The following is a 13,594-nucleotide window of genomic DNA, read 5'->3' on the forward strand; positions in this document are numbered from 1 at the left end:
TATATAGATAGATAGAAGGAAGTTGACGTCACTCACGTCTTTGTCATTGTTTTTCTTTCAATTTTTTTTTTATCATCCATGTTTATGAATAATTCTCACTAACAAAAAAAAAAAAATTAATAAAATATGGAACAATCAAACAAAGACACAAACAAAGAAAAAAGACCAAGAGCTCCCGTTCATCCATCGACGTCAAAAGCTGGCCAGGAAATAAAATGTCAGAGTAATTTGACACACATGGCGATGATAAAGGAAACAACCATGTCAGAATCATTTTTTGGTAAAGGAAAATCCTCTATGTAAAAAAAATAAATGTGTAGATAGAACGAAGTTGACGTCACTCAGGCCTTTGTCATTGTTTTTCTTTCTTTTTATTTTTTTTCCATCCATGTTTATGATTAATTCTCACTTTAAAAAAATTCTAAGCAACAATCAAACAAAGACACAAACATTAAAAAAGACCAGGAGCTTGTCTACCATTCATCAATCGACGTCAAAAGTTGGCCAGGAAAAAAATGTCAGAGCGATTTGACACACATGGCGATGATAAAAGGAAACAACCGTATGAGAATCATTTTACAGAGGAAAACCTTCTACGTAAAAAAAAAAAAAAAAGAAAAAGAAAAGATATAGATAGAACAAAGATGACGTCACTCAGGTCTTTGTCATTTTATATATTTATTTATTTTTTTGTCCATCCATGTCTATGAGTAATTCTCAATAAACTGTATTAACCAGGCTATCAACGTTCAAGGTTATAGATAGTTTTGTACCGAGTTCGAATACCCGGGTGCGCTGTGTGGCCTTGAGCAAGTCATCTCGTCCGAGCCCAATTTGCGCGATGCACTGCGGCTGGCGTCTGGGTTACTCCAGTCTTCCCTTGGAATAGACCCCAAAGACAAATTCTCGCTGTGGAATGAATAAAGGGAATTTTATTCAGTTATTTATGATTAGTTCTCACTAAAGTATATCAACCAGACTATAAACTTCATAGGTCACACACAGTTTTGTATGTTGGTACGTTTTTCCGGCTGGCTGATGTGTGAGTTTCTTACCTAAACGCATAGCATCAATTGATGTAGTTGTAGTAGCAGCAGCAGTAGTAGTAGTTGTTGTTGTAGTAGTAGTAATAATAATAACAGCAACAACAACAACAACAACAACAACAAAGGGACAAGCAACCAAAATAACCCACACCAACGAAGAAAAGAACACGAATAATGTTTGTTTTCTCATCCCGAGGAAAACAATGTCCACGTAAATGGAAATCATGTTTATTCAAGTTAAAACAAAAATCATTTATCACAGACCCAGGTTGCTCTGTATAAATATTTGAACACGAGGACAAACATGCCGGTTTGCATTGATTAATTTACATTATCGATCTGGGGACGATGATGATTTGGTTTTTATTTTTCATTCCTAAGGTCCCTATAGCAAGTATAACTCCATTTAAATGTATATTGATTTTATCATCAAAGTCAATGCAGGATTAAAGAATGGTGTATTTTTAGACAGGAATCATGATGCTAAATATACAGGGGAAAAAATAATCAATAATTATTGAGCATGCGCCCACACAAGACTAAAATGACGCACGGGCACCAAACAAGGCCTTCTATATAGCTATATAGAAGGCCTTGCACCAAATCGATGACGTTTCTCTCACTTTGACTACAACTTTAACGGTTGCGTGGGAGTGGTGAAATCGAACCGGTATAAAAGGAAAGAACGCCTGATTTAAACCATTTCCAACAAACATTCTGTGAAACAAAACAATTCGTAACATTTTCTCAATAATTTTGAGACTGTTTTTAACTACAAATGAGCATTGACTATATAAAAAGTTCCGAAAATAACAGGCTCAATACAGAGCGCGCTTTTGAGAGCCCGAGCCGATTTTCTGGAGACCTCCCAACCGCACCTCGTGAGCAGCGAAATAAAAAGGAGCGCAGCGCTACTGACGATGGCTTTGACAAGAAAGATGGATGGTAAGGATAAACAAAAAAAAAATATTGTGAAGTAGATTCATGATGTAGGACCATCACAAATTAAGATAATATATTGAATAAGAAGACAAAAAAAAAAAAAAAATAAAAAAAAATAACAAAACAAAAAAACACACACACACAAAAAAATCTATTAAAGAGGATAGAACTGAAATTATATCAAAACGAAAAGAATAAGTTGGCGTTTTTAAAAAAAGAAAGTTACAATTGGTGGATCGGAGATATTAAAAGAAAAATACGCAAAAATGATCAATATCATTATCTTGCTCATTGAACAACTTTCAACATTGTGAATTTGAAGCAAGTTTGTAAATACAGAAAATTTTCTCGGTCTCTAAGCCTTGAGGAGATACGACAAATGGACAGTCCAAAAATAAATGTTCACAGCGTGAATAATAGGGCCTCCCCTTCAGACCACTCCTCTCGCATCCATCTCCTACACATCCTTTCTCTGACGTCATAGCCAGAAAAAGGAGGTGGGCGGAGCACAGCATAGTTTAATGAGATCCCTACGCGATAACTAAGTTCTAGTTAATATCTGATAATCTTAGTTGTATATTCCATGAAAGTCCAACCAAAATATCAAAATCGATATTAACATGTTATTTCATGAATTTGAAGATGTCTTGATTCTTGAATTACTTTATAAATTTTGATACAAATATAGATAGATTTGATCATTTATCTTTACGCTTCTTCTTCCGGACAAGAACTATTTCCTTTTCACCAAGAATCAGATTGAAGAACATGTCATATAACTCTACTGAAAACGAACAGTGAGTAAAATACATTAAAATAATCTATTCTAATTAATGAAGAACGTGATTATATTGTTTTATACATAAAGTAACATTGCATGGTGTTAGAATTAGAAAACTTGTTAAAATGTCTCCGATATCCCCAAAAATGTCGGAGGGGTTACCGGTTTACCATTTTCTCGCAGCAGCTTTTAGGTGAAATGGCGGAAAGGCAAAGGCACGTGCTGAAATTATTTGATTGAACCTGAACATCTAATTAAACTTGCTAGTTTATATTTATAACATTTCAGCTGGTTCAAATTTTTGCCCATATTTTTCTCCCGTCCAAGACTCGGGAGATGTGTTGGGCGTCATATTTTTGAAGAACAGACGGACCTTACCTACTGCCTACTGTTCCGTGCCCCTCCTGTAAGTTCAGCAGTGCGGGGCTTCTCTGAAGTGAAATGTATGCTTTTCAGTTTCACTTTCGACTCTGAGACATACCAGTATCAGGTTCTTGTAAGTGCCCGTCTGTCAGTCAATGCGGATTACAAATGTCTTTATTTTCCTGCCGATGCCGATAGCCGATAGACTGAAAACTAAACTAAACTGAATCAAACATATCGATGCAATTGCAATGAACGCTGTGATTATCCCCAGACACACATGTTTGAAACTCCGCTTTTTTAAACTATCCACATTCCAGAATATAAATAAATAAGGAAAGTAATAAAATATCTATAAAAACATAAAATTAACCAAATTGTCAAATGTGTAAAAAGTGCCAAAAATAGAACATGAAAAAAATAGTAACAATTCTTTTATTTTACTTTATTTTAAAGGTCTCAGTCAAAGGGACACCCAGACTGTGAGCTCGACATCAGCGATGGCCTCATCGAAGTAAGTTATTTTAATTTTATTATTTTAATTTCTTATTCTTGTTCATTTCTTAATCCATGAACCTTGAATCATCAGGGATAAAATTGCCAGCTGCTTAATATTTTATGGATAATATAAATGCTGTAACTATGATGAAACTCGAGTCAGACCATGATATAATATGTCAAATTTTGAAAGAAATCATTAATTCACTCTACCATCTATATATTTTTCTAATTGACATATTTGTTAGATATGACACTTGTTTATCATTAAGACATTTTCTTTTCAGACCAACTACAACACTGTTGTGGAGGCTTTCGATGAGATGAGCCTGCGTGAAGAGCTCTTGAGAGGAATTTACGCTTATGGTTTTGAAAAGCCTTCAGCTATTCAACAGCGAGCTATCTTGCCAGTTGTTCAAGGTGTGTTGAGACCATTCCTTCTGTTCATTATGAAACATTTAATCTTTATGGACTGAATTTTCATTGTGAAATGCCTGGAAGAATCTGGTGTTATTTTAACTGTTCATTTATAAAGATGTAAAGAAAGCTGTCCTTCATTGAACTCAATCCTCTTATTTTTTCTTTCTGACAAAATTCTCTTTTCTTCCCCATCCCCCAAATGTTATTGGTGGATACTAATTTTTTGAGACACTATTTGTCAAATTGAAAATAAAAACCACTGCAGCATTTTACAGTGACAGTTTAATAAACATAGGAGTTGGGGATCTGGATGCTAAATTTTATATTGATAAAAGATCGTTTTCTTGACATTCAATTTTTTTCAAAAATACACGTTGGATCTTTTACATGCTCAATCTAATGGTATTTCATTATTTAAATAAAAATTTTTGTTTCTCTTTTGGTCAATTTTCTTTGCTTTTAAAAAAATATAGGTGACAATCGGGATTCCATCTTCAAACTTTTCTTTATGGATTATGCATTTAGGCTTTTATATTGAGCTGTGTTTTAAATAAAAAACAATATTTTTCTGTCAATGACTTGCAATGCTTGATAGGCTGATTTAGAGAAATATAACTGAATTAAAGGTTACATTAAGATTGGCTTGATTGTTTACATTTCCAGGTCGAGATGTCATTGCACAGGCCCAGTCTGGCACGGGTAAAACTGCAACATTCTCCATTGGTATTTTGGAGAAATTAGATCTTAGCTTTGATAAGACCCAAGCCCTGGTTCTTGCTCCAACTCGGGAGTTGGCTCAGCAGGTATGAACTCTTCTGGCCCTCTTGGGGTTTTTAAGAATTTAAATTTTCAGCTTTCCAATTGACTAATAGCAGTGCTTCTTGGTCTACTTAAAATGTCATCCCCTGTTGTTGTTTTTTTTTTTTTTTTTAAATTGGTTTCTTTGCTAAGCTCTAATTATGTTGAAATGTGAAGGTAACCAGAATATGATTGTTTGATTTAAATGTTTTGCAATATAATTTTTTTGACCACCATTGTAAAACGGGTCTTGCCATTCAGTGGTAGGAACAAAAATAGAAATAATTTATTCAAATTTACATGGGAATAAATATCAATAATTTTGTAAACTCATTGAAACATGGTCAGAGAAAAATACTTTTTTTTGCCCACACATTATTTTTCTCTCTATTATCATTGTGACAATTAACAGATTCAAAAGGTGGTCCTAGCCTTAGGAGACTACCTAAATGCGAACTGCCATGCCTGTGTTGGAGGTACTGCTGTGAGGGATGATCAGAGAAAGTTGGAACATGGCCCACACGTGGTTGTTGGCACACCAGGACGTGTGCACGACATGATAAACCGCAAGTCGCTGAATCCTGCAAACATCAAGATGTTTGTTCTTGATGAAGCCGATGAGATGTTGAGCCGTGGTTTCAAGGACCAAATCTATGATGTCTTTAGATTTATGCCTTCTGACATCCAGGTAAATCTTGACTGCCAACTTTTTCTTCCTGGCAGACTTCTCGCAACTATATAGTGCCATATTTCTATCATTAGATTTTGTGCAAATTATGCAAATATGATAAAACATAAAAATATAGGCAAATAGTACTCATTATTTTTTAAAATGTATTGTTACAAAAAAAAAAAAACACTGAAGGGAAGAGGGATCGGGATGCTGTACTTTTGTATTGTAGTGGGACAGATGTTTTAATTTCAGACTAGTATTAGATCTGAGCAAGCCTGGCTTAGAATATAAACATTTACTTAAAAGGAATTTTATCTTATCAATTGTCTTAGAAAAGAAAATAAACTGCATGAATAAATTAATACTTGAAACTAACTTATTATGGCTTAATTATATTATTGTATACAATTTCTTATTGCATTAATTTACTAAGTTTTGATTGATAGATGTTTTACAATTTCCATTATTAGGGAATTGGAGTAAGAGAGTTAAATATGTTGGAACCGAAGGAAATTAGTTGTCTTTTTTTAAATTAAAACATTTTTTTTTATTTGTTTGTTGGATATGCTGGTAGGTGGCTGGATCCTGTTTTTGTTTGCATTGCTGTTTAAAATCTGATGTCTGCAGGAGAGTAAAATAATCATCCGTTTTCTATCACCAACCTTTTGCTTGTATACTAAAGGATTTTTCATACTTTTTCTACTCTTTATTTCAGGTTATTTTGTTATCAGCTACCATGCCCGTTGATGTACTTGAAGTGACTCGTCGCTTCATGCGAGATCCGGTGAGCATCCTTGTCAAAAAGGAGGAACTTACCCTGGAGGGTATTCGTCAATTCTATATCTCTGTTGAACGTGAGGTAAATGAGTTTGTATTTCTTCCTTCTTTCTTTTTATTTATTTTTTTCTTTTCATTTTCTTTGTTCTCTTAGCCAGTTATTTTGATTCTACTTAATCTATTTAATGTTTCTGGTAAATATTTATTCTACTGTAATTTTAGGAGAGATTTTTCAAATCAATTAAACTTTTAATTTTTAATTAAGTTATAAGTAAGATCAAGTGTGCTTTGTTTTAAAATGGCATGGTGATGAAATGGCTATGAAAGCACTATTTATACTGAGGATTTCGTGAGTGTTTATTTAGAATTACATAATCTGTTCAACAAATAGCTATAAATGAATACACAAAAGATTAAAAAATTTATATTTGCCTTCAACAGGAATGGAAACTTGATACCCTTTGTGATTTGTACGAGACCCTAACCATCACCCAAGCCATTATCTTCTGTAACACTCGTAGGAAAGTGGATTGGCTCACTGAGAAAATGACAAGCAGAGATTTCACCGTCTCCGCCATGGTATGTTTTATAATTGAATTATTATATATGCATGACGCTCTAGGGAATGTTCCACATTTTGCTGGGACTACTTGCGGGATATGATTGATTAAAGATGTTTTTGGTCATTGGGATTTCCTTATGTGAGAGTTTCTGCATTCTTTCACAAAATTTTGTAGTAAAATATAAGCTGTAAAATTTTTATTTAATGGACTCTGAAAAAAGATTACGCATAATTGTCTAATTTGGTATTTTGCCTCTTTTTTTGTTTGTTTTTTTTGTTTTTTTCTCTCTTCAATGACAACTTAAAGGCTATCAACTGTCAATTTAAAGGAAATTTCCCCTAGCTGCAAACTTAACTCTATTGTGCAGTCATACTTGTGTAGTGGGCACTTTCCTAGTGTTGGCATAGTCACCAATGTCTTGGTATTCAACTAAAATCTTTTGATTTTATGTCACTGAATTTCCCATTGGTGACCACAAGCCCCCTAACTTTTGATTTGTCATTGATGTCTCCATCATACTTCATGAAGCGTTTAATTTCACTCGTCTTACAGTTTTGTGCTGTACATTTTGGATCAGACACCACTCGCATAGTTGAAAAAATGCTGTGGATTGGCAGTCAATTATGTCGCTGCCTTCTACCCTCCAATTTAAATTATTTGCAACATTCCAGTATACACTAGCTGATATTTAATTATTTTTGATATTTTACCAAATGACGGCTTTTCAGACTTCCATCCCTCTTTGCAAATGTCATGGGTTGTTCTTGGCCTCTTTGTAGTATATAAGGAATCAATCTATGCATTTTACAACCTTATCACTTATCTTTAAAGTCTTTTCTAATATAGATCAAATCTAACAATACCCTTGGGGACTGGTCTTTAATGACATCAGCCTTAGGCCAGCTGACCCAAAGTTGAGGGAGGTTTTAGGAAAAGCTGTCTTTTAAAATAAAAATGGGGGTTGTCCATCTTTTATAATAAAAACATTTAAGATCAGCCAATGATAATTTCAAATAGAAATTACTAAACTGCCTCACTACAATTTGTACTTACGATAAATATCCGATTTTTTTCATTCATTTTTTTTTTTTGGATGCAGTTTATTGAAGCATTACAACCTGTTGCAGAAGTGCCAATTTTATGCCAGAAAGTCGTATTACTACGCTTTTAAAATCAAATTACGTGTTTATGCTTTTTTTTTTTTTTAATTCCACATTAGGCTATTTTGTTATCAATATTTTGTGGGTGGTTTAAGCACTCAGGGAACATGGACGAAATCTGCACATCATCCACTTCCAGCTTTTCTTGTTTTCAGAAGCGTTGTTTAGGAGAAGACTTCTGAAATGGCCTTTACCAAATTTATTGTGGAGAGGAAATCTTCCATTGGTGATAGTGGTGATAAATGCCTTGGTTTTGCACAATTACACCTTTTCCTTCAAAATTACGCCTTTTCTTCAGTTGCGGTTGGCAGCTCTGCTATTGGAAGGTGTGGTGCGTTAGCCAAATCAGATGTACAACGCATCAAAAAAAGAAAATTGACCTGAAAAGCAGGCCTCAACTGAGGGATGGGGACAAAAGAAAGCTGACTATAGGTTGAGGAGAGAAGTCAAATATCAACTGAAAAGATCTAACATCCCTATTGAACTGTTTTTGTGGTGCGATTTAAAAAAAATATGCAATGTAACTATCACCATATATCTTCACAGTCTGACAAAGAGGTACTTTCTTATGGTTAACATTGATATTTATGTATTATTTTTGTTTTCATCATTTCAGCACGGTGACATGGAGCAGAAAGAACGTGATTTGATCATGCGTGAGTTCCGTTCTGGTTCAAGCCGAGTGCTCATCACAACTGATCTTTTGGCCAGAGGCATTGATGTACAACAAGTGTCCCTTGTCATCAACTATGATCTTCCTGCTAACAGAGAAAACTACATTCACCGGTAAATTAGATTTTATCTTTCATTCCTTTCTCTCTCACTCACTCAAAAATTTTTCTTCTGTCATTCAAAATTTGAATAGTAGTGTAGTGATGACGATGATTATAATTTCCCAAAAGTTCTCAAAGTTCTTGACCTTGCAAAATGTAAAACTATATAATGGTGTATTTTGAAAATCGATTTGGAGAAATCTCAATCTACAATTAAGGTGGCAACATTTCCACAACCTTCCCCGACACAGTAGCATTTGCTACAAACCAGAGCATCATTACTGTTACCCCCATACTACCATTACAACACTTCTATATTTGGCATCATTTCCAAGGCCTGTCAACCGTCAATGCTATCAGTACCATTGTTTTATTGTTACAACGGCATCACCACCACTTGTGACCACCTAATCATTACTGCCTTCATAATCATCAAAGGATGATCACTCAGTTTGCTACACACGGGGTAAATTTTAAAGAATAGTTGTAATTAAGACTAGATTTCTACATTCTCTAAAATACTTAATCTATAGCGGCAAACTGTCCTGGTAAATCGGGACTGTCCTGATTTGGCAATCTGAGAAAAATTTAAAGATAAATAAATTTGGCTGTTTGTGTGGAAAGGACCCTTGCATGTCCCAGTGGTTACGCTTTTTTGACTAGCAAATTAAAACGACCAGAAAAGGTTCTAAATCTAGATGATATCATAATAATAGTCCAAACATACTGCTGCTTTGGGTCTTGACCGTATTGTGCATTAGGGTGTCTCATATTTAACTCTTTGAAAAGTTGACCACTTGCTAATATACTTCTTGAAATCTTTCTCCATATTGATGGTTTCTTATTTTCTTTTCTTTTCTCACAGAATTGGTCGTGGTGGACGATTTGGACGTAAGGGTGTTGCCATCAACTTTGTCACCACAGAGGACAGTCGTACCCTGAATGATATAGAAAAGTTTTACAACACAAACATTGAGGAGATGCCTCTAAATGTGGCGGATTTAGTTTAAGGTTGTCAAGTCAGGGCTGCTCTTTGGATTCATTATCGTTTACTAATCGACACCTCTGTCAGTATCACCAGCTGTTTTGAATACAAGTCAGACTGTTAAGGAATTTGAATTTTCCATCGCTTTTTGTCGTCAAAAAAAAAAAAAAAAAATTATCACGTCATTTTTAACTATTTATTATCTCATTTTTCTTTTCTTTTTGCCTTTCATCAGTTATTTACTCCTGCATTATTAGAGTAAAAATTGAGGCGTTTGTACTATACATCATATAAATATTGTGCTTGTTGTTTGTTTGTTTTGTATTGTTTTTTAGTTGTAATCTCACTTTGGTCTAGAAGGCAACGACTTTTTTTTGGAGGCTTGGCTAGGGTCTTCCATTGTTTTCTTCTTTCCATAATTCTGTCAGTAACTCTCTTTAAACAACAGTTGATTAGATTATCAAAGGATGCATTTTGATTTTGTACAACAGTTTGCTCTTTATAGGGTTTATTAAATTCAAAATTTTTCTGTATCACCCTCGCCATTACCCTTGAAGCTGTCAAATCAAAATAAATAAGTTGCAGGGTCAAATTCTATATTTATGCATACAGACTTAAGAGGATTTGGAATCTTTTTGAAATATTCTATACATTGTTATGCGTATAATACGTGGTTGTGGTTCGTTTGATTTATTACTTTCACCTTTAATCTTCTCGAACTTTCTTCAATTTTCCCCCTCATCTATGTCCGAGTTTGCTACCTGCATCAGGTCTCGAAGGTTGCGAGGTACCAGAGTTATTGCAACGGTATTTGTGTCTTGGGTCATCCATTTGCAGCAGTGTCGTCTTTACTCACGTCGATACCGAGTTGTACAGATGTTTACCACAGTCATGCTTTGCTTCAATGTTGTCTCTAGTAATTGTTGTTTTGTCTAAAGCTCATTGACAAAAGACTGGACTGCTGCCAGTGGATTTCCTGAGGTGATTTACCGTTATGTATGTGTATATGTTTGATCAATGATATTTTTTTTTCTGTATGAGTGTGTGCGAGTGGGTGATTGTTTGGGTGCGACAGTTATCAGCATGGTGTTATCTAGACACTGGTCATGGAGTCACTTCTCCAACAATCATAGGGTTATATGAAATGTTCATGACATTGCAACAAACAAAACAAGAAAAAAAAATTATTAAAAAAATGGATGTAATAAAAATTGAAAGAATGATCCGGTCTTTGTGTTGATTTTTGATTAGTTATATAATACCTCTCTCTCCAAATTGAATACAGTTACCAATTCTTCCCATGGTAGATAAAGGGTCACTTGCTTTGTCTTACCCCTTTGTTTTCCATTTCCGTGTTGCTCTATGACTCTTTGTTCTTGAGAGTCCATTACATTTTTTATTTACTTCTGGTCCTTGCTGAGATTCCAAGCTCGGATGGTGACAGTCCAATTTATACCACCTTTTTTTTTTTGAGAGAAAATTTTTTTCCCCTGTAAATGTAAATCACCTCACCTAGTCACCAGGCTATTGGATGGGATCCTCTGACCTCCCATGGTGGGAAGGAGGTCCTTTGTTATGTCTTCTGTCCTCAATATCTGATTTTCCCTTTGGTCCTGACAGTCTGGGAGGGACAAGTCATGCGGGTGAGATATCTTTTCCATTTAAATTAAGTCATCTCTGTTACTAGTATGTTCTATTATTATTAGTTTTGTTTTGAATACTGGATATTGTATATTTCACTTTGCAAACATCCTTCATAGTCATCATAGCGGGATCCTTTGTGCCTGGATTGGACTTTTTGGTAATGTCAAAATAGGCCCATTGGTGGATTGATAATGGAATCTTGTTATATCTATCATCTTCCTTTTTATTGGCCTAACACTAACAGTGTTGCAAGCGCCGTAAAACTAAAATCCCTAAAAACATAGCCTATTCATAGCATGGATGCGGTCATCTGCAGCCAAATGTACAGTATGTTCAAAAATAAAATTGTGATAATTTTCACATTTTAGTTTGTCTTATCCAAAGGCTTGGGGAAAGTTTTGAAATACAAAGGATGTAGAAAGAAATAAGTAACACTGTTGAAATACCTAATCATGGCAGTATTACTGCATGGCTGCGAAATGCGGAAAATGAAAGAAGAGTTGACACTTTCCAATACAAATGTCTTAGAGGAATAGATGGTACTGGATCGGGCATGTATTGAGAAAAGAAAATGGTTGATTGTGCTATAGCGATGGGATGGAAACCATGGGGGAAGAAGAGAAAGAGATGCCCAAAAGCAACATGGCGCAGAATGGAGAGGGAAAGAAATGATGTTGGCGTATATTCCTGGCAGCGAGCAAGAACTAAAGCGAGGGACTGGAGCAAATGGAGGGAAACTGTCTTATGCGCCTCCTGGTGCTGAGTGTGAGAGATTTAAGGTTAGGTCTGATCCGTTTGAAACCTGTGCATATTATTAATGAGTTCAATGAAGTTTTGCTTCTGTGACAACAGCAAAAGATTACTCAACTTAAAGAAAAAAAAAAAATGTACATCAAGCTCTGAAAAGCAATCAACCACAATTCATGAACTTGTTTTTGATAGGCATCAAACTATGGTTTGGGGAAGTATTGTTAAAAAATGGAAACAAAAGTAATAATGATGCGGCTATGTGGTCTAGTGCTTTTGGATCGGAAGATCCTGGGTTCGAGCCCCACTCAGCGCATAGTTGAGTCCTTGGAAAAGGCTCTTTACTAAATTCTGTCATCATACTCCGGTGTAAAATGAGTACCTGGCCGTTAATATTAATAGCATTGTCTGAAAAAAATTCCAACTGCCTAATAATAGGCGTCTTGTCTCTTACATGAATTGCTGTTGGTCAGGGATTCTTTGTAAAGCGCTTTGAGCACGTTTAGTGGAAATTGCCCTATATAAAAGCTCGTTTTTAAAAATAATACATAAACTAAATATGACCAACAAACAGAAAAGAAAATGAAAGTGGGGTCCTGGGTCTTTAGACCTCCCATGGTTGGGCAGGAGGTCACTTGATGTATCTCTATAATCTATAATGTTTTCTTTCTTTGACTGTGAATAAGATTACTTGGTTTTGCCCTAGCCCAGTTGGAGTTCTTGACTGGGAGGGAAACAGTCCAATGTCTTGGAATTGGAAGATTATATTTTTTAACTTGTAATTGTAAATCATCTCTGTTGTGTACTGTTACAGTTTTTGTTTTAAATAAATAATGGTTTGTAAACATTTGAGTGTATTCCTCTTAGTAGGAACTGTGCTTGTGTCTAGGTGATCTCAAACTAAGTCATTCTCCCTTGTCTTACTCTTTCTCGTGTGCTTTCACGTACCGTATGTGATGGAAGAAAAATCACTGCCCTGTGCTCCATGCTTTTTTAAAACAGCAGGTGAGGAGACTGACCTTTAATCTTGACAGGTCTCTTTGGACGGTCATGTTGAGAAAAGAGACAATTTCAAGAGCAGGCACAGGTGTAAGATAAAAAAAGGTCTGAAAAAGTGTATGAAACTCCAAAAAGAACAATACAAAATTTTTTTAAAAGGCAATAAGAAACAATCCCCCAAAACATCATCCTGGGGATCGATCTTCAGACGTGTCATCATCACACCACAGATAGTTTGAATGATTTCATGCTTGTATTCTTCTCATGGAGTTGGTTCAAGTTCAATCCCCAGTCTAGGCAAGCTGATTTTTTTCTCTCTTGTATTTTTCTTTCTTGTTTTGTTTGACGCTGTTTCATACACACTTTTTCAGATCTATATCTTATTTATATACCAGCGCCAGCTCTCTAATTTCTCAATTCAATAT

General features: G+C 35.1%; 1 protein-coding gene across 2 annotated transcripts; it reads left to right on the forward strand.

Moving 5' to 3' along the window:
* Positions 1 to 1,752: 1,752 nt before the first annotated feature.
* LOC144980546 (eukaryotic initiation factor 4A-I-like) lies at positions 1,753 to 11,002 on the forward strand. 2 transcript variants are annotated; one of them, XM_078928208.1, is made up of 9 exons: positions 1,753 to 1,991; positions 3,589 to 3,646; positions 3,918 to 4,050; positions 4,714 to 4,853; positions 5,261 to 5,536; positions 6,237 to 6,380; positions 6,740 to 6,877; positions 8,638 to 8,807; positions 9,660 to 11,002. In XM_078928208.1, exons 1-9 carry the CDS (start codon positions 1,825 to 1,827, stop codon positions 9,802 to 9,804), a joined length of 1,371 nt encoding a protein of 456 aa, XP_078784334.1. In that variant the 5' UTR covers positions 1,753 to 1,824; the 3' UTR covers positions 9,805 to 11,002. The 2 variants fall into 2 exon arrangements, with proteins under 2 accessions (XP_078784334.1, XP_078784335.1); XM_078928209.1 differs by lacking the exon at positions 1,753 to 1,991 and adding an exon at positions 2,720 to 2,785.
* The last annotated feature ends 2,592 nt before the right edge of the window (positions 11,003 to 13,594 follow it).

Source organism: Berghia stephanieae, chromosome 10, assembly GCF_034508935.2.
Source record: "Berghia stephanieae isolate SIO BIC M18660-M18661 chromosome 10, UCSD_Bste_1.3, whole genome shotgun sequence".
Lineage (NCBI taxonomy): Eukaryota > Metazoa > Mollusca > Gastropoda > Nudibranchia > Aeolidiidae > Berghia > Berghia stephanieae.